The sequence below is a fragment of the Pipra filicauda genome, unplaced genomic scaffold, assembly GCF_003945595.2.
Source record: "Pipra filicauda isolate LSUMZ 115617 unplaced genomic scaffold, ASM394559v2 scaffold45_size4122338_pilon, whole genome shotgun sequence".
NCBI lineage: Eukaryota > Metazoa > Chordata > Aves > Passeriformes > Pipridae > Pipra > Pipra filicauda.
Window position 1 is genome coordinate 256378 of NW_024104598.1, and position 21065 is coordinate 277442.

Below are 21065 nucleotides of genomic sequence, written 5' to 3' on the forward strand. Positions count from 1 at the left end.
GTGGGTTTGCTCTTTTAACATTGGGAATGTTAGGGCTTTGTTAGAAAGGCTTTCTTAGGAAAGCATCTACTAGGAGAGGCCATGGCTAGGACATGGCAGCTTGTGACAGAAGGAAAAGGATGTCTTTGCCCTAACAAAGACCTCAAATCCAGCCAGAGTGCCCAGATGGTGCCTGGAGATGGGTCCAGATGAGGCTCTGAGCCTCCCAAGCCCTATTTCAGTGAGCAGTTGGGATCTAGATTCCTCAAATCCATGCTTAAAAGGAAAACCCCAGTGCAAGTCCCTTAATTCCCATTTCTAGTCAGTCCCTGCTCTCAGAGCTGGGTGGAGGGAGCTCATGTGAGATCCAGCTCACCATGAGGTGTTTAGGGATGTCACCAGCCCCTGTCTCTCCTCTGAGCCCAAGCTCTGCCCTGCCTTGTCTCCTTCTCCAGCACAGTTCTCCAGGCAGACACCTGGAGTTGGGAGAACATGGGACACCTGATTCCAAGTTGCTTTTTCTTCTCTCCTTTCACCCCCTTGGCGATTTTCCTCCCACTCTCATGCATCCCTCCCCAGCCCTTACCTTCCCAAATTTCTCCCATCCCTGTCCTTGTCCTCACAAAGCACATGCCCATCTCTCTCCTGCCCAGAGGCTTCTCTTTGCTGCAGTTTATGCCATTCCCTGCCAACTTTCCTTAACCTTCCTGGGCTTCCATCTCCTCCTACTCCAGTCCCCAGTAAGAAATGTGTGAGGAGAAGCAAACCCAGCCCTTCCCTCAATTATCTGCCCTGAAACCAGCTTTGTGTTTCCAGCTCGTGGCCTCTCCCTGTTGCCATGTGCCAGTGATGTGGTGCAGCTGGGTTCAATAACCCCTGGCAGGCTCCCAGCATGTCTTACTGATTTTTTTTTTTCCATGTTTGTCATTACAGTGCAAATGAATGACCTTTATCAAGAGAGAAAGCGAACAAGACTTCACCTCATTATTTTCAGAGAAACGAGTTAGAGTCCTCAGAAATCCGGGCAAAACTGTGTTTAAATTCTGAGTTTCAATCATTTTAATGGCAAATTTTAACCTGCAAGGGATGTTTGTGTCTTACTGGTTGCTGCCTTTTGCCTAGGTTTTGCCTAGGAGACAGAGACAATGCCAAGCAAGCTCATGATGTGAAGTTTATATCCATCTATGTTTGCAGTTCTACTGAAACTTCAGGAATATCTCCTGTAAGCCTAATTTTATTTTGATGCTACTTACACTGATAATAAAACAAACTGAGCCAGACTTCCAGGGCTCTTTGTCAGGGATCTGTTTGACCTGCTCTAGTTAAAGGATGAAGAATTTATAGAATCCCAGAATGGTTTGGGTTGGAAGGGATCTTAAATATCATCCAGTTCCAACCCCCTACCATGGGCAGGGACACTTTCCATGGGAACAGGTTGCTCCAAGCCCTGTCCAACCTGGCCTGGAACACTTCCAGGGATGGGGAGTCAACAAAGCATCAAGGCACTTAAGAAATACCTTGAATTCCAACACAGAGTGCTGGATTTTTTGGAGGGAGGGGGAAAAAAATCATATGAGCCAGAGAGGCTTTGCCTGAATAAAATTACCAGTATCTTGTATTTTCAGCAGACAATCTTTTAGCACATAAAAATTCAATTAAGAAGATAAATGCCCAGCTATTTACAGAGGGCTGGTGCCCTGTTTTTTTGAGAACAGACCTTTTTCTTTTGCAAGAGCAAGGCCCATCCATGACACTTGGAAATCAGCTCTGACTCCACCAGTGCACAGGTTTTATTTCTGGATTTGAGCAACTGAACTTTTTTTTTTCATGAAAAGGAATTTTACATGAGGCTGAATCTCAAGATCAATCCTGTCCTCCCTTCTTCCCTTTTACCAAGGTTTTGGGGAAAAAACGTTGCCTGAGAGCTGGTCTTTCCTTCTGCAGATCATTGCTCTCCTTGAATCTTTCAAGTTCCTTTAGCCACCACCATCATCAGCTGCTGCCTCCTGTTAGGCCAGACCAGGCTCTTGTGTTGAGTTTTTAGCAGAAAACCAGTTCTTCCAGTCGACTGATCAGTGGCCCCCAGGAAAGCCAAGCTGCTAAAGCAGAACTATTTACCTGGGCCAAGCTTTGAGCAGTTTCTATAGGTGCTACAAAGCAAACAGTTTCCCAAGAAGAGAAGAGGGAACAGGGCTAAGGAGGAAAATATTTGCTCTGGAAATAAGAACTGGAGAGGTGACAAAAAATGTGGGCTGTCAGAAGAATAAGCTGAATATTTCAAAGCTTGCACTGCTGATCCAACTGTGGGCTTGTGGTGGCACAGACAGGGAGATACATTCAAAGAGTCAGGAAGGGATGCACATTTTAAGGCAGTTTTAATGAGGTTAGCCACGATTCCAGACTAGCTTGTTACTACCTGTCTGGGAAATTACAGCACCCAGAAGGATGTTGTTGTTTACGATATTAGAAATCAGTTTGCTCCAAGTCTGTTTGAGCTTCAGGTGCCCTGGAGACAGAAGTTTTTCATCCTAAACGTTCCTAGTGATATTCAGGTGGCCAAGAACACCAGAACAAGCCCTTTACAAACTCTAACTACTGCTAGGTAGCTCAAGTTGCAATCCCGATGCTGAATTTCCCATCTGTAAGCAAAGATAGAATCTCATTTTATTTTCCAAAGAAGGCAGCGGGGTGGGAGTACATTTTTTTTTTTTTGAAACGCTGGCCACAGTCCCAGAGTTGTCTCTGCTCATGAAGCACCTTGCTGGTTCTGTGGGATGCTGTTGGAATTCAAGGATTTGATAGAGAAGATCCAGTTTCAGAGCTGAGGGAAGTAATGAGGCATGAACAGTAACCAGAGTCTCCCTCTTGTGTGTTTCCAGTGAGCACTGAGATGGCTCTGGGAACTGGAGGCTGCTTTTGAAACCATGGCCCTTTGTCATAACCCAAAAGGTGTGTCCTTTCTGTTGTATTACACCTGATCTAAAGCCCTTGATTTATCTGGGATCAGGTTGCCTGTTACAGAAGCAGCTGGATGCTGTTCAACCACATCTCCTGATAAACCATCAGTGGATTTTGGTAATTAGGTGTTGAGCAGAAAACTGAGTTTTAGACAACCCGGGAGAGGGTTCTCCAGAAGGTTTCAGATCATGAGCACAGCCCGGTCAGTCCTGATTCCAGAAGGGTTGGGATTGAATGTTTGTGCAGCTCGTCCTTTCACAGGGAGAACTCCTTTTCATCTCTGCTTGTTCCCAAGGGAAGAGTGAACAGTGCCATGGCTCCTGGCCTCTGACAAGCACTTTGGTGCCTGCCAGGCACGTGCAGACAGGCAGAACCCTGTGCTTCTGCAGCCCAGGATGGTGAAAAGACCATTTGTGGCTCCTCTGGGGCACTGATGAGCAATTAGCAAGTTTTGCTTATGTGACTTGTTTTGGTCTTTTGTGTCATTTCCTGACAGCCATAATGCTCTGCCAGACCTGCTGCTCATTAAAGAGAAAACAGACCCTCTCCTAAAGGAGAGTTTGGGCTGTTTAAGCCCAAAAATCTTCTACAGACCCCTGGAAATAGAGGATGATGCTAAAAATACTGTTAGGGGTTAGTTGTGCAGGGTCAGTGTCACAGCTTGGGCTAAAGGGATGCTATGATTAGAGAAGGAAAGGAGGGAGGGAAAGGAGGGAGCTGGGTTCTGGGCAGGGCTGGAAGCCCCAGCACAGTCCAGCACCTGCCGGTCCTGTGGGTGGTAATTCCTCTTTTACACAAACATGGGAAAGGGGCATGAGCTGACTGCTGTGTCCTCAGATTGCAGACACTCTCTGAGGCCTAAAAACTCATGTGTGAATCAGGGCTTGTGTGGTTTAGGCAGAATTAGAATGGATCTCGCGAAAAAGAAGGTCAAGGTCGGATATTAATGCCCCTTTTTTAAACATTCCTCATCATCCTCTCCCAACCTTCTGTTTCATGCAATACTGGCATCGCTTTTCATCCTCTGAAGCACATTTTAAATCTGTCTGGGTTCAACAGGTGGCCTGAGCCTGCACCAGAAGCAGCTGACAAGACAAGAAAGTCCCCTCCAACCATGTGTGTAGATACAGACTGAGATCTGAGAGTAAAAGACACAAGTGTGATTCCCCCCCGCTCCCTCCCATCCCTCCCGGTCACTCACACCTCCCCAGTAAGACTCATGTTCACTTATGGAGATAAGCATCCAGCCAGAGGTCACCAGATTTCTTCAGGGACCTGTGGGAAGAAAATGAAGACAAGTTTGTTTGGGTTGTGAATCTTGTCTTTGTTGGGTTTTTTCCTATGAAGAAGCCTGTTACTGAATTTTAATATGAATCACAGAATGGTTTGGGTTGGAAGGGACCTTAAAGACCATCCAGTTCCACCCTGCTGCCATGGGCAGGGACACCTTCCACTAGCCCAGGTTGCTCCAAGCCCCATCCAACCTGGTCTTGAACACTTCCAGAGATGGGGCAGCCACAGCTTCTCTGGGCAACCTGTGCCACGGCCTAACCACCCTCGCAGCCAAGAATTCCTTCCCAGTATGCCATCTAACCTGTCCTCTGGCAGTGGGAAGCCATATCCCCTTGTCCTGTCGCTCCATCCCTTGTCCAAAGTCCCTTCCCAACTCTCCTGGAGCCCCTTTAAGGCACTGGAAGGGGCTCTTAAGACTTTAAGAAGCCTGGAGCCTTCTATTCTCCAGGCTGTTAACCCCAGCTCTCCCAGCCTGTTTCCAGAGCAAAGGTCCTGAAGCCTTTAGGACACCAGAATATGAATCCTTAGGACACCAAATGTCATTCTTCGGGACAACAGATACAGCAAGAAGAGCTGGAGCGAGCAAGAACTTCCCCTGATGCCCTCTGTGTTATTTGTGATCCTGTGGGGACCATGTGGTGGGGTACAGGGTATCACCTCACTGTGTCTGGGGACAAAAGCAGGTTTTGAGCCAGTTTTCAGCTCTTCTGCATGTTGTGGCCAACCCACTTTAATTTGCCTTTGCTTAGAGTGGTTTGTGCAGGAGATCCCTGGACTGCAGGATGCATTCTCATGTTCCCTGTCATAAATTATTCCCCTTGGAGAAACTGAGACAGAAACATTAACACAGAGGCTGCTGACAAGGACTATTAGACTCGTCTCCAGCTCTGCCTGTGGGGAACAGCCTGTTGCTGCTGGCAGAGCTCACATGGGACGCAGCACGGGCTGTAACCTGACTCATCCCCCTTTGATTCATCTCACTTTTCAACCTGGAGATCTGCTGCCAGCTCCCAAAACCAAGAATCACCAGCTGCCAGAGCAGCATTTCAAAAAGAGTGTTATAAAAAAAGGTCCCTGTTAGATCACAGAATCATTAAGGTTGGAAAAGCCCTCTAAGATCATCAAGGCTCCCAGCACTGCCGAGCCACCACTAAACCATGTCCCCAAGCGCCACAATCAGGTTAGTACCCATCTAAATGTTGTGTGTTTGGTATTTTGATAGCAGCAACACATTGACATGGTATTTCTGAAGGGTCTAGAGTGTTCTGAATTCTCTGTGCTAGAAAATACAGGATGTCCCATCCCTGTAACCATGAATTGCAGCTGCAGGTGATACCAGAAGGACCTTACCCAACAATGTCTACAAATGCTTTCCCAAGAGGCTTCTCCTCATATTGGACTCCATACTTGGCACATAATGACTTCACCAAAGGCTTCACCTTCCAGAAATTGTGCCGTGGCATTGTTGGAAACAGGCTGGAATATAGAGAGAGAGAAAAAACAAACCTGAGAAAACCCTGAAGACAAACCCCAAGGGATGGGCATCTCTGTCTACATCCTCAGGGGCCTCATTGCTAGTGCCTCCTCCTCCTCAAGCTGCACAAGCAGAAAAAGGAAGAGAGGCACAGACACATCCATGCTTTACAGCCCTCTGTTTCAAGGAGGTTGTGAAAACTCATTCTCCTGCTGTGCCTCAAAGCAAAGCTGCGTTCAGGACACAATGAAAGTCAGTCTGTGCAACAGGGGATGCTACAAGTGCAATGTGAGGGCAGCAGGAGGGAGGGAACAGCCTCAGTCTGCTCTCATGGCTGCCCATTTCCTTTGGGAATAACTGTTTCTTGCAAAATTTTAGCCCCAGTAACTCCTTTCCCACTTCCTGGAAGCTCATGGAAGAGACACAGGTAAAGAAGGATTTGGGGGCACCTTGCCCAGTGCTGTTTAACAGACATTTCCTAAGCTGAATTCCAAACCTAAAGCTTCACCCTAAAAGCCATCTCTTTTACATTTCGTGTTGTCACTGGCAACAGACTGCCCATATGGCCCTGGTTTTAACATCTTTTCTGGAACCTGGTGCCCGGCAGCCCATGCAGTCCCACACACTATAAAACACTGGAGTGCTTTAGGAGAGAGCAGATTCCTGATATGGATGCTCAAGTTCAAGTAGTTTGCTTAGGATTTGAGCCAACAGCTCATAATCATAATCATAACTCCTAAATAAACCCCAAATTAGAATTGAGAGGGTGAAAGCTGAAGTATTTGGTAGGAAGGCCAAGTGATGCTGGGTCTGTACTCACTGGTGCTCGATTTGGAAATTCAGGTGCCCAGTGAACCAGTCGTTGAAGAAGGACTGCTCAATGTTGCAGGTGGCTGCCATCTGTGAGGGCGAGAAAAGGTGAGGATTAGCGACATCTTACCCCAAAATCAGACCAAAGCTCCTCTTGCCTGAGCTGTCGGAGTGCAGACACTGCCATGGTGGGGCCACCTGGGTGCAGAAAGGGGAGCTTTAACCCTCCTTCAGAGCTTACTGTCGAGTAAACCTGAAGTAAGTCAAAGTCCGTGGGTTTGACTGGTGGTAAAGTGATGTGGCAATCCAAGCCCAGGCTCCTAAATCTCAGCCTCTCCCAGTAAAAATCAGATGGTTAACAACAGTACCAATGTGAAAAATGGGGCAGGAAAAATGCATGGACACAAAGCCTGCTTTTCCATCCCGTCTAGTTAATTCCCAGTTTGCCTTAAGTGCAAGGTCTGAGTATTCTGACAATATTTCTTAGCTATTCTTGCTATTAATGATTGTAAAATTAAATATTCTTTCTTAAAATCCTTTTGCACTCTGAACTGGCTATGCCGAGCTCTCCCTCCAGCTCTGACTTTCACTGGGTCTCTACTATTTGTATCTATATGCCAAAATTCAGCACACAGAAAAGCCAAATCATACTTCTTTAACCTGATATCGCCTCAATCTGAGGGAACCTTTTGATTACATTAATTCCAAAATTTTGGACTTTCATATCTCAGCCCAGCAGCGCTGGCTCTGGGAAGAACATCTTTATGGGAGGGGTCATGGGCAGATGCCCTACACTACATGGGGGTAGTGGTAACCCAGTCTTGGAGTAAATTCCATTTTGGGGGGAGTTTGGGGTGTCCTTTCCCCTCCCAGTTACCTGAGAGCTCAGCCAGTCTCTGTGCTTCTCAGAATCAATTTCCATTGGAATGTGATTCATCTGGGTGACCCACACGAACCAGTGACTCTCCAGAAACCTTCAAAACCAGGAGAAATCATGACAATTGATACATAGGTGGGGACACCAGGTGGGGTTTACAGGAAGCATCAGGAGACACAACCTGTGAGAAGGGTATTTCTCTGAGGTATTGAAATAAATTGCTCTCTCAGAACCACTCAAAGTCTCAGGCTTCTTTATTTAGAGTGGCTTTTTTATTGCTTATGGTATAAAATGGCATTTTTAGCACCTGTACAACAGTCTGGATAAATGCACTTTCTATTCCCTTTAACCAAGAAGTTACTTTATTGTAACTTTATTGTAGATGCATTAATCTATACTGAGATTTAGATGTATGTTGACAAGGTATTGCCTGGACTCATCCTTGTTCTAGGATGTTCACCAGTCTTGTTTAAGTCTTTAGGCTTGTTTTCTGCAATTTTGCTTTTTTTTCTTGCACTTTGAGCTTGATCAAAAATTTTGGAAGTAATGGGTCAGTTGAGATAAGTTTTTCAGCTTGACTTCAAGCTGGAGGCAGATAGAGAATTACCTCAGGGAAAGGGTGGCCTGAGCACCCTGGAAGCATCCAGCCATGACCAAAGTGGAAAAAACACATAAATATGTTGGGATTGGACAGTGTATGTGAACAGGGAATGAGGAAAGCAAGGAGAATCCTGGCTGGACCATCACAGTGCAGGGGGAGATGCTGAGCATCAGAACCATCTGTGCTGCAGGGAGGTGGGATTGGGAGATGGTAAGAGAGAAGTGAAGCAGTGGGAGTAGCCAAGATAACACACAGCAAGGAACCTAAAAAAGGGCAGAGCAGAGCTGAGACTGGACTTGTCTGGCACTGGAAGGAGGGAAGAGCAGTAGGGATGCCCTTTATCTCCTACCTGACAAACGTGAGGAGACACAGGGATCCCAGGAGGCCGTAGAATGGGATGTATGTGATGAAGTAGCGCAGATAGTAGCTGATGGCCCAGGCTAGGTCCTAGGGAAGAGAGAAGACATCGGGCATCCCTCTGCCCATCTGGGATAACATGTCCTTGCTGGTGATGCTGGGGACACTGGGTAATCCATCCCTCCCTCCCTGCTCCAGGGTGATCTCCTATGGAACAGCCAGACCCCACAAGGATGGAGGGAACGTTTCACTCACCGCCCAGAACCTGTGTCTGATCATGGTCGAGATGATTTGGATTTGGAAATACACAGGGATGAGCAGAGGTGGGAAGACTGCAAAGCAAAGGGAAATGTTTTGGCCATCAGAGGAGTGGGGAAGGTATGTGATATGAGGAAGCTGGTGATTTGGGACTGGTCCCAGGGAACTGGGAACATGCTTTTTTTTTTTTTCCATGGAGCATCTCCCATGGAGGTTACTCCCAGTCCTGACTTGGGGGCCTGCACAGTAATCCTGAGGAAGGGTGGGATGAGCTGAGATTTAAGGAGTTGCTCTGCTGGCACAGTAAGGGCTGGAAGGGTCAACTGGCATTCCAGGAAAAGGGAAAAGTGGAGGACAGATACTCACTGAAGAAGAAGTACTCGTGCTGGTGGTTGTAAGGCAGGTACTTCAGCTTCTTCTTGCCGTACTGCAGGACACAGAGGAGAAAGCTCAGCCTTGGATTGTGCCACTCACAGGTAGGAGCAGAGTCTCTGCAATGCTTTATTTACTGGCTGCAGAGTTTTGACTGAATTCCCACCACCAGCTAAGAAGTGTTTTGGGATGATTAAATATCATGACTTTGTAATTGTGTTAGGTGTAAACTCATTTATAAAGCCTCCTGGCTTGATCTTCAGGTAATTTCTATTTCCTTGAAAGCCTGATGGCATTTTAATGCACTTCTGCCATGCCTGTGGCCATGATAAAATCTGCTAAAACCTCCATCATTCCTGATATAAATGTGATAGGCATAAAGCCTGACTTTTTGGAAGTCACTACACGGAATGTCTGTGCAAGGCAACGATCCTTGTGTAGTTTTCCATGCAAAACTGAAGCACCAAGTTTCCAAACCTCACTTCCACAGTGAAATATCTAAAGCTATACAGAAATGTCTTTCTTGAGCTCCAGGACTGCTCCCACCAGGAGCCTGGAGAATGTGGATTGCTGTAAACTTGCATTATTGTTCCCAGCACAGCAACTTCCCAGTGACCATATACCAGTATCTGTGTCCCTTATATATCTCTGGAGTTACTTTCTCAATAGTATAAAAGCTGGCTGAGAAGCCATTTTTAATGTTGTATTTCCCTGTATGGTCTTTGCTGCAGGTGGCTGTTTATTTATTTTCTTCAGGTTTTTTTGTTTGTAAACTAGAAATCCTTGTTCCATTGTGAAAAAGACAAAGGGTGGTACAAGGTTTAAGTCTTTGCGTAGGTTTTTATAAGTAGACAGTAAATATTTTGGCTCTAGAGGAATAGATTGAATTAAAAATCACTTAATATAGCCTGTTCATTCATGTGCAGCATGTCAGTTAATGTAAAAAAATGAGAAAATATTCTTATGCAAGCAATATCCCCTCAACTGCTTCTGTGGAGAAGACCTTGTGCAGATCATCTGGGACACAGCTGGATTGACTAATGCTGGAAGATATTTGCTATGGAAGTGGAAGATCAGTTTTGAAATGCTCTTGATGAAGGACTGAGGAACACAATTTCCCCCTCACGCTGATATTTCAAGCCAGCAGGATGAAGTTGCCTTTGAGGGCTCTCTGCTCTCTTTCCAACCCCATCTGCATTGTTTTCCCCAAGCTACCCCAAAACACTTTCTCCCGTGGTCAGCACAGGAGATGGATAGGGAATTATTAGTCAGCCCTGCTCTTCAGCCCAAGCGTTGGGGAGGGTGTGATAGCCAAACTCCCGTCAGACAACGTAGCCAGATGAAATCCCTGGATTAAATATTTCCTTTCCAGCATTCCAGGAAGTCTTGACTGTGCAAGTCATGTCTACCAACAGGAGCCAACTCCTGGATTTGTGCAATCATTGCCTGAAGCCCTTTTAGGACAGTAGTTTTCCATGTTTTATCCACTTTCTCTTACCTCAACAGGCTGTGTATCTCCAAGGACAAAAACATGCAGCATGTTCACATCTGGGTCCTTCTTGAATATGTTGGGCTTGGCGTGGTGTTGGAAGTGACGGTGGTTCCACCAGTTTGCAGAGGCACCCTGGGCAGACACAAGGACAAGGGATTCATCCATGGGAAGCTCCGGCTCCTCTAAAGGTAGGATTACCCAATCATTCATATAAACTAAACTGGTGCAACTCAGATCATGGCCAAAATGTTATTTGCTTTTGAAATAGCAACAAGCAGGGAGTGGTTGAGCTGTTGGTTGATATGAGACTGCTGGTTCCAGAGGGATGGTTCACCCTCACTAAGGATTATCTGTATTGAAAGGCAGGGAATAAATACACTCTCAGTGAGTTACATGTCACCATGTCTTCCCATACAGAATGGTTTGGGTTGGATGACACCTTAAAGACCATCCAGTTCCAACCCCCTGCCATGGGCTGGGACACCTTCCACTAGAGCAGGTTGCTCCAAGCCCTGTCCAACCTGGCCTTGTACACTTCCAGGGATGGATAGAATCATTTAGGTCCTGTAAAATCATCAAATCCAACCACTGATTAACACTAACCAAATTCACCACTAAACACTCTTGCTGCCTTGCCAGTTATTATTCTTGTTTCCCTTCTCTGCCTGTGAGGCACAAAGTGGGTTTGGGAGATTGGTTCCTGCTGCACATGGATGAAATGCCTGGATTGCACTGGACTTTACCCAGGATAGAAGTCCTGAAGGCATCTTGAATGGGTGGCATGTAGCAGGATGGGATGTTTGAAAGATATTATTCCTTATTGGAGTGCATGGCAAAAATACGGATGTAAAAAATTATTAAGCTTTGTCCTCAGCTGATATAAATTAGAGTGATTCCACTGGAACTTTTGGAATTACTGAATCAGCTATGAATACAATCTCTTATCTCTTCTGCACAACAGCTCCATGTGCAATGGTCACAAAGTTCTTTATGCTTCTGCTCACTTTGGGAAAGTTTAGAGCTGCTCTTTCCTACCCTGACACAGCCAAAGTGACCCACAGGTGTTTCTACAGAGCCCTGTTTTCATAGTGTCCTTTACCTTCAGGTGTCCAATGACAAACTTGTGGACGATGTGGTTCCAGGAAGATTTTTTAAAGACAGACAGGTGTCCAAAATCATGTTGCAGCCACCCTGCCTGGGCCTGGGATGAAGGGAAATCAAATAGTTAGGAAGCTGTTTGGAATCAGAGTGAAGCATGAAGAAACAGAGACAGAAAGCACACTGTGAGTGTGAGGAAGGAGGGAATTAACTGAGTGAGAAGGTGAAGATCTCTGGAGGAGAACATTTAATCATGGAATCATTCAGATTGGAAAATACCCTTAAGATCATGAATCCAACCATAATAGTGACACTGCCAAATCCACCAAGATGTGGAAGGAAAAGAGAAAAAGGTGAGAAAAATGTGTGAGCCACAATCAGGAGGCACCACAGCGGCAGGTAAGTTGTGAGTATTTTTCACTGGTGTGACTGTTTTGCACTCATCAATAATGTAATATGAAAAGTTCAGCACACACTGTCCTTCTCCTGAGTGATTTGTGCAGCCAATGTGCTCCATCCCTACAAGTTCTCACCTGGGAAGTCGTAAGGATGCAGGCCAGGATGAGGGTTGTGATCCAGCCAGTACCAAAGTATGAAACCATCAGCCAGGCCAACACTTCCATTGCAATTATGTGGCCCAAGTAAAGAGAGAAGAACAAAGGACTTGCTCTGAACAAGTTCATGTCCTCTGCAGTCTTCCTCAGGGTCCGGAAATCCTCCACCAGCTGAGACTGCAAGAGACAGGCAAGAGCAGTGTGAGGCTTTTCAGTGACTCTGAATGAGCTGAAGGATGAATTCCACGCTAAGGACCCTGCATTGGTTGGCTACTCCAGAAGTAAAGGACCTGCCTCCATATTCACCCTGTATTACAGCTTTTCACAGTACTTCCCTATGAATAAACATCCTGGCTGCTCTGAGCCCACATCCTGACCTTTTGCACCTTGAGCCAGGAGAGTAATTCAAGCCTCCTGCTGTGGATCAGCAGCATGACCTGGCTATGTCAAGAATCATATCACCTGCTGACTCCTGTCTGAATGAGCTTCCCAAGTGCTAAAGAGAAGCTGGAGAAAGAGGGAAACCAGTGCTATTGTGCAGAATTCCAGAGCTCTGATGATGAGCATCCAATATCGGCGCAACGGTCGTCTATTCAAGCTGTGGGGCAGTGCCGTGCACTCGTCCATGAGAAGCATTCCTGGGTCACTGGGGGTCAGTGCTGGCTCCTCTATTGTGAGTGACACAGATATATCATAATCATGGCCAGCCACAAACATCGGGGCAGGATAGGGTTTCGTGGCAGGAGCCAGTCGTGCCACGCTCTGGGCCTGAATTATGGATGAACAGTCTGGCAGGGAGACAGAGCTGCCCTGGGGACGGTGAGTGGGTGGAAAAGCTGCTTGGTGGGTTGCTGCTCCTTAGCACAGCCACCAAAATGAGACATCTGGGTCACCTCTGTTCATGCCATGCATGGCACAATGTGCTCCCCAGAGCTTTGCTGGTACTGTACTCAGCAGGATAAGCCAGTTGGAGTCTCAAAGAGGCATTTCCCTGGGATTAATGTGTCAAAGGGAGCTGCAGAGCAAACAGGGAAAGAGATTTAGGTCTTGTTGAGGTGGTGAACACCTGTCTGGAAGCCTATTCAGACTTTGCCTACTCCTCTCCTTCTCCCACAACAGGCAAGTGGCGACGTGTTTTAGAGCTTGTCACCAGAGAAGGAACAGCAGAAGGGACCCCAGTCACCAGAGCTGCTGCACATTTCCCACTCCACATGTCTCAGTTCCCACTTCCCTTCAGGATGGGATCAGGCCAGCCTAGAAATCAGCTGTTGGTGGCTCTGTGGCAAAGGGAAGGTTTGCACAGACAGTCTGAACCTGTCGCCCCACTCCCACAGACATTTAAATCTATACTGGGATGTGTGTGTTGCTACGTGGAGATGTTTAGTTACTGAGAATTTTCCTCCCTCTCTGGAGCTGCCTGTAGTGAAGACACCTTTACAGTCTGCCTGCTTCTGACCTGGAGAACATACCAGGAGTTAAAAATGATGGGAATACCCATCATGAACCCAAAAATCAGACAAAAATACTCACATTTTTACCTCGGTCCTGGCTGGGCTCCCCTGGAGCAAGTTCTCCAATAAGCAATGGCTTGAGAAACTTTTGCACCAAGGTGGGATTGATATGGAAAGCCTGAAATGCATCCTGGAGTGGAAACAGGAGTAACTGTGAGATTCAAGAGTAAAATGTGCTTCCTATTCACTGTGTCATTCCCTTCCACCTCCAACAGCTGTGCCCCCCCACGTACCTGTGAAAGGGGGGCAGGAGGTGACCTCCACCTCTGTGATCACTGCATTAATTCCACCTTAAATCCAAAATGGATTTGCTTCCCTATTCTCAAGGGAATGGTGAGACCTGGGAAGTTTTTCAGCCATATGGTGAAAGGCACCTCAAGAAATGTTTTCTAAGCAACTAAATACTTAAACCCTGTTAATTCCCTTAGAAGGTAGGCAGGGAGGAATTTGTGCAAATCCCTACTAGGATATAAATACCCTTGGAAAGTCTGATGCTGGGCAGGGGTTGACTGTGGTGACTGAACGTGGACATAACTGCAAATACAAAAAATACCAAAAATACAAAAAAAACACCCAAATACAAAAAATATTACTGGGTGTAGATCCTGTAGATCCCAGCAGTAAAACAGCTGAGGAAATTTGGTGACTTTTTATTTTGGAGCCTGCCTTTCTCTTTTTATTCTGTAAGATGAGTAACTGGGTGCTCCCTTAACTCTTCTTCATTCTAGAACCATATTCTAGATATACTGGCTGTTCTGCAAGCCTTAGAGAGGAACCCAACCATGCTAAGCAGGTTAGAAATCTTCAAATTATCATAGTTATCAATACATGTGATAAGATTTCTTGTCATTTCTACTGTGTATTTTCTGTTCAGTGCATGTCTGAAATGTTTGGTGCATTTCACTGAAGTCTCTGTAATACTTGTTAATAGACATAAATAGTTTGTTAAATTTCAGCAACAGAATCTAATCGAGGAATGGAACTCAATATTGATGAAACCTGTGAGATAAGTCCCATCCTATATACTCCTGTGGCTGGAAAAGCAGGAAACCAGCTGGAATATGATTTTTCTTACTTATTTTCAAGGCTTCTTCTAATATGGAAGAATAATGCCTTGTTTGTAGAGTTGATTTGATCCTGGAGTTCATGAGTTTAACCAACTCTTCTTTTTTTCTACTCCTTTCCCTTCCCATATGTTTTTGTCTACCTGTATCCTACAGGTGCCTGATGGGAGCATATCTGATGTGAGTAGTGAGATCTTGCCCACCCCTCCTTTCACATGCCAAGGCTTAAATTTTAACCCAAACACAGTGTTAGGGACAAAAAGCTGACCAAGATCAGAAGCCCTTATTCTGTCCTTGCCCTTTCCTTATTGCACAGAGTTAACTCTTGGAATTCACCCAGGAGAGCTGTGAAGATTAGTTCCATGAAATGCTAAGACCAGTATGGAAAAAAAAGAGTTAAAACCGGGAGTCAGGAGTACTGTGCTTCAGCCTTTCCACCTTTGTCCCCTTGCCTAACAATTATAGAGACCAGCTAGGTCTCCCTCCTGGCTCTAAACAGAAAGGGCAGAGTGAAAGCTGACCCTTCTGGGAGCTGACCTCCATCAAAAGCCCAAAGTCCCAAAGTCCACCAAAAGCAACAGCACCTTTCACCTGATTCCAAGGCTTTGGACTGAGCTTTGAAATAGCACTCTGACTGTAGAAATTTTGCTGTGGGAGGTAATATTTGTGTGTATATGTGTATATATGTACACATATGTAAACAGTTACAGTAGCATTTTCTGCTCTAGGACCCACAAATACATCACTGAAATGTTAACTCTGGTTGCTGGCTCCCTTCTTTGGGACAATTTTCAGATGGTATAAAAGAGGAAAGAAGAGCAGAATGAATGGGGGAGTGGAGAGCTGACTGTACCTACTGCAAGGCTGTGCAATTTTGGGTGAAAAAAAGGAGAAGAAGGGGAAAGAGGAAGAGGGTGAACATGTAAGAAAAATGTCAACTCGATATAATTTAAACTAATGGGAAAAAAAGTCTTTGGAAGTCTGACTGGGTACTGCCTGTCACTGTGCTGGAGATCCTGCTGGTTTGTGTTGTATTAATTTAGGTTGTATTAATATAGCTAAAAGGTATTTTTGTCTACCTGGGGCTTCCCTGCCGGTAGCCTGTTTTCTAAACATACCTATAAATGCTCTGTCATGCCTTTTCCAGGGCCTTTTCCTTTTTCTGCCCCTGAACTGAATAGTTCACTTCTTTCTGGGTGGGATGAAAGGCAGGGGTTGGAACTGGTCAGAAATGCAAATGTGGATGTCAAAATACAATGTTACTCAACAAGAAATGTTTTTATTAGCTATATGTCATGTATCTCCTTTATTAATAGGTCCTGAATATTAGACAGTATCTGAATTTTGGGATTGTCCTCTGTTCTGTACCACAGGAGATAAAAAGCAAAAGGCAAAAGATAGTCTTGGGGAAGCGCTGTGTGATATTGGCACTTGACCTCCCAGCTTTATGTTCTACTGACCAAATAAGCTTAAGTGTCTTACAGGATATGGGCAAGAGGGATTTATTCCTGCTGCTTTTGATGCAAAAAAGCTTTGTATAATTGAGGTATGGACATTTGAAGTGCTTAGAGCATTGGCACAAGGATGTTCTTTCACATCCTTGAACATCCTGAAACTGAGATACTGCAGGGTGTCCCTGCCTTCCTGTTCTGTGCATGAGGTGACACCAGACCAGGTTGTCCCAGACTAATACGTTGTGTTAAAGTGTGGCCTAAAACTCATAGAATGGTTTGGGTTGGAAGGAACCTTAAAAATCATCTCATTCCATCCCCCCAGGGGCACCTTCCACTATCCCAGGATGCTCCAAGCCCTGTCCAACCTGTCCTGAACACTCCAAGGATGGGGCAGACACAACTTAACTGAGAAACTCATCCCAGAGTCTCACTGTCCTCAGAGGGAAGAATTCCTTTCCAATATCTCAGCCTAAAACCACCCTCTGTCAGTATGAAGCCATTCCCCCTTGTCCTGGCACTCCCTGCCAACTACACTTGTTGCCAAGGAGAATCTGAAAAAGATGGAAGCCGTACACAAAATAGGAATGTAAACATGGGAATTTTTATCATTGCCTTTTCCTCTTCCTAAACTCTCCCAGTTGTGATACCTTGCAACACAGAATAAAACTTGTCAGCTAAAGCCTCAACAGAGTCAAGGCCAAGCCTTTCTCACCCTGAATGAGAGAGAGGTTTTTTTGGCATTAAACTATTATTCACCACAGGGAAGCTGGAAAACTGATGCCAATCCTGCTTTAGGGCTCAGAGTGGTGATTTAACAATTTCAGAGCATTTTTAAGACCGTGACTTCATGGCATGAGATGTAAGAAGGGTGGGAAGGTGGGTGGGGAGGTGGGAGGAGGACCAGCAATCCTAGAATCACCAACCTGTATTTCAGCCTCCCTTTTAAGGATTCCAGACCAATATAATAGCTGATGCTTTTTGGTTTCTAATGGAGATATTGGAGTTAAATTCTTGGGAACAGGAGTCAAATTCCTCCAGTTTCACCAGCTCTGTGTTTAAACAGTTGAAAGTAAAACCTGGCCCATCTTTTTGAGGGAGAAAGCTATTCATTCAGAGGATTTACTGGAAAGGGACAGGAATGCCAAAATGCGGCTCTGTGTTTCAAGGAAAAGAATGGAAAAATTACCACGAAATGCAGGGAAATGGGGACTGATGGAAAGGTAAGGTCAGTGGTTCTGCCAAATAATTTTATAACACATGGAACCTCCTCCTTGTTAAGGTGTCAGGAGCTGTGGGAGACCAACAGTTAATGTTACTGCTTGATCTCTGCACATTTTGGGAAAAGCTCTGAGGCAGTTTGGATTTTATTAACGTACCCTGAGGAGAGAACACTCTCTGGATGCACTTCTGAGGAAGGTGGTTTTGAGGGAAACTCCAGACAACAAACAATTTATTTCTAATTTGTTCCTTTGTCAAGGTTGGGGTTTTCTTTTGGTTCGGTTTGGTTTGGCTTCTTGTTTTTTAAGTTGCTGAAACCTGAGAGGTGGCTGAACCCAGCACAGGAGCAGCTAGAGCAGCAGCAAATGGTTTGCTTTTTTTTTTTTTCTTTTCTGTAGCAACCTGTAACCAAACTCTCTAGAGAATTCGCTCCTGGGGAAAAAAACCAAAAAGCTTCTTGTTTTAAAGCCTCAAGTTCACCCTCCTCACAGAAGCAACTTTGAGACACAGCCTGGCCCCTCCTTAACCCTTCCCGTGCTTGGCTGTGTGACTCTGCATGTCAGACATACCAGAAAGGGGAAGATTTGGGACATTTTGCTCCTGGATTCAGAGCTCCAGGCACAGCACAAACGAGACAAAGGCAAACTAGCAGGATTTAGGCAGAGCCGAGCAATCTCTGGGCTGCGGATTGCCAGGGTTCCAGGGAGCTGCATCTCTTTGGATCAAGCTTTTCGCTCCTCCAAGCAGCGAAAGGGCTGAGCTGGATGTCCAGCAGGTGGTAGGGAGACTGGGAGAGGGAAGAGGCAGGCAGCCGGCTCCCTTCAGACCCAGCAGGGAGAGAAGGAGCTGTCAGAGGATGCTGCTGGAGCCGGGAGAGCAGCGGGGGTCGGTGCGGGGGGTCCTTACCGTGGCATCTTCGCCGGCGCAGTGGCTGATCACTCGCTGACCCCCCGGGTGTCTGTTTGCCCACTTGGTGATATTATAAACCTTTCGCTCTATCACCAGCCACTTGTCCGTCCTCAGGTTGTGCTTCTGGATCTCCTCCCAGGTGTAGAAGCGGATCTGCGCCGCCGGGTCCCCCGAATCCCCCCCTTGCTCTCCCCCTTTCCCCATGGGGCCACTCCGTTCTTTGTCTTCTTGCCCCAAGGGTGAGGTTGTGGGGGGAACCTGTCCCTGCGCTTCTTAGGGATGCGCCGGAGGGGAAGGGTTTTCCTTGCGGGATTTGACTCAGCTGATCCCCTGCTCTCCCCCTTCGCCTTCGCTCATGTCCTCCCTTCTCTTTGTCTCTCGCTTCCCAGCCCTTGGAATCTCTCCGCCTGCTCGGAAGTGCCCCCTAGGCTGGCTGTCCCCGCACTGGTGCACTTTCTCCTCGCACATAGCCCTGTTTTGTGGGAAGCTCGGCCCCTTCCAACACCCCCCCCCCCCCCCCCCCCCCCCACCCGAATACCTCCCCGCGGGTATACTCCGCCTCCGCCTCCCCCCCCCCCCCCCCCCCGCTGCCAGCTCCGCCCGCCCGGGCATCCTCTCACTCCCGACATCCTCTCCCCTCAACCATCCTCCGTCCACCCCCTTCCCCGGCATCCCCCCCGCTTTCCAGGGCATCCTCCCCCCCTCCAGCATCCCCCCCCCAGCCCGTGCCGGCGGGTTTCCCGGCGGGATCAGCCGAGCCCCAGCGCCAATCCCAGCCGTCCCGCCGCCCTCCCGCTCCCGGCCATTGGCCCGGACCGATCTTTCGAAGCCGGGGCGGCCGCGGGCCGGGACCGCCCGCCCGGGGCCGGGGGCGGGAGGGAGCCCCTCGCCTCCTCCTCCTCCGCTTCGCTCTGGGCTTCGTGTCCTCGAGATTTTTACTCCTGCTTTAAAGAGCTGCCCCCCTCCTCTTCCCCCCCCCCCCGTTGTTTTTCTCTTTTTTCTTTTTTTTTTTTTTTTGGGGGGGGGGGTTTGTTTCTTCCTTTCTCGCGGTGTCCTTTTCCGCTTTTTTTTTTGTTTGGATTTGCCTTTCGCCTCCCTTTCCCCTACCAACCCCCCCGATCCCCTTTTTCTCCCCCTCCCCGTTCCCCCGTTTATCCCCTCTTTTCCTTCCTTTTCCCTCCTTTTCCCCCCTTCCCTATTCCCCCCCTTTCCCCATTTCTCCCTCCTTTCTCCCCTTCTTCTCCCCTTTTCCCTCCCCTTTTCCCTATCTTTTTCCCCTTCTCCCTTTTGCCCCCTTTCCCCCCCTCATTTTCCCCCTCCTTTCCTCCCATTTCCCTCTCTTCTCCCTTCTTTCTTCCCTTCCCCCTTCTTTTCAGTCTTTCCCCCTTTCTCTCTCTCCCTCCCCCATTACCCTCCCTCTTTTTCCACCCTTTTCCCCCTTTACCCCTCTTTTCATTCCTTCCTCCCTTTATCCCTTCTCCCCTTCCCGCACTTCCCCCTTTTCCTCCTTTCCCCTCTTCCCCCCTTCCCTCACTTTCCCCTCTTCCCTCTTCCCCTTTTTTTAACCTTTTTTACCTTTTAAAACATTTTGACCCTTTTTAAACATATCTCCCTTTTTCATCCCTTTTTTTACCCCCTTTTTTCCTTTGTCTCTCTTTTTTTCCCCCAGACTTCTCACCTCCCTTTTTACTGTCAGGCTTAAAAAGATGTTGCAATTCTGCCTGAAATTACCATTGTTTTGCTCTATTTTTGCCATCCTGCCACTGAGGCTGCCAGACTTCACAGCTTCCTTGTGTCAAAAAGAGAGCTGGTTGATCTCAGCCAGTTTGCTTGCCAAGGGCCATGATTTTATGAACAGGTGGGACAATGCCATCTTTTCCTTGCCGTGGGGCACTTTATTCTATCCAATCCCTGTCGTTATGTTACACAAGGTGTTGTGGTGCAAGAGCAGAAACCACTCACAGCACTTTCCCTGCTGCTTTTTTCACATCTGAGAGTTTCTGTGACCACTTTCCAGGGCCAGGCAGGTGTGACCCCCAGCTTTCCTGGAGATAGGGATCTTTTCTTGAGATTATTTGCCATGAATAAATGGAAGGGTTATTAATCCTTTCTGTAGTGGCACTGTCTGGGTCAGAGCAGGAGAAGGAATTCACCATAGAATCACAGGGTTTGGGTTGGAAGGGACCTTAAAAATCATTTAATCCCACCCCTTGCCATGGGCAGGGACACCTTCCACTAGACCAGGTTGCTCCAAGCCCTGTCCAACCTGGCCTTGAACACTTCCAGGAATGGAGCAGCCACAGATTCTCTGGGCAACCTGTGCCAGGGCCTAACCACTCTCATAAGGAAGGATTTCTCCCTAATATCCAATCTAAATATCTTTCTTTAGTTTAAACCATTCCCCTGTCCTAGCAAATGTTTTAATTCACTTGAAATATTTTAATTCACAATGAAATTTTCTTTTTAGCCAACTCCCACACCTCAATGCTGAAGGGAAGCATGGGATGAGACCAGTGAAAGCATGAAGTGCCTCCAGTCCTGGTGTTGTTGTCCGGCCCAAGCCATGGTTTAGAGCAGGCGTAGGCAAGGGATATTCTGTTTTTCCCTGCTGCCATTAGCCTGGAGGAGCTGACAATCTAAATCTAAAATCTAAAAATCTAACAATCTAAATCTAAAGATTACTTGTTCCTTTCCATTTCTCCATCTATACCCCCTACTCAGGCAACAGGAACAGAGATCAAAGGAAGAGAACAAAACTTCTACACTAGTGAGAGCCACCCTGTGCT

At 46.8% G+C, this 21065-nt stretch overlaps 1 protein-coding gene across 1 annotated transcript; it reads right to left on the reverse strand.

The window, feature by feature from the left end:
• Nucleotides 1-1576: 1576 nt before the first annotated feature.
• On the reverse strand, nt 1577-18732 carry FADS2 (fatty acid desaturase 2). The gene is made up of 12 exons (XM_027728727.2): nt 18277-18732; nt 13654-13764; nt 12103-12300; nt 11571-11672; nt 10478-10603; nt 8974-9034; nt 8605-8681; nt 8342-8439; nt 7392-7488; nt 6525-6604; nt 5581-5706; nt 1577-4212 (listed from the first exon to the last, which is right to left on the reverse strand). Exons 1-12 carry the CDS (start codon nt 18481-18483, stop codon nt 4161-4163), a joined length of 1335 nt encoding a protein of 444 aa, XP_027584528.1. The 5' UTR covers nt 18484-18732; the 3' UTR covers nt 1577-4160.
• Nucleotides 18733-21065: the final 2333 nt, after the last annotated feature.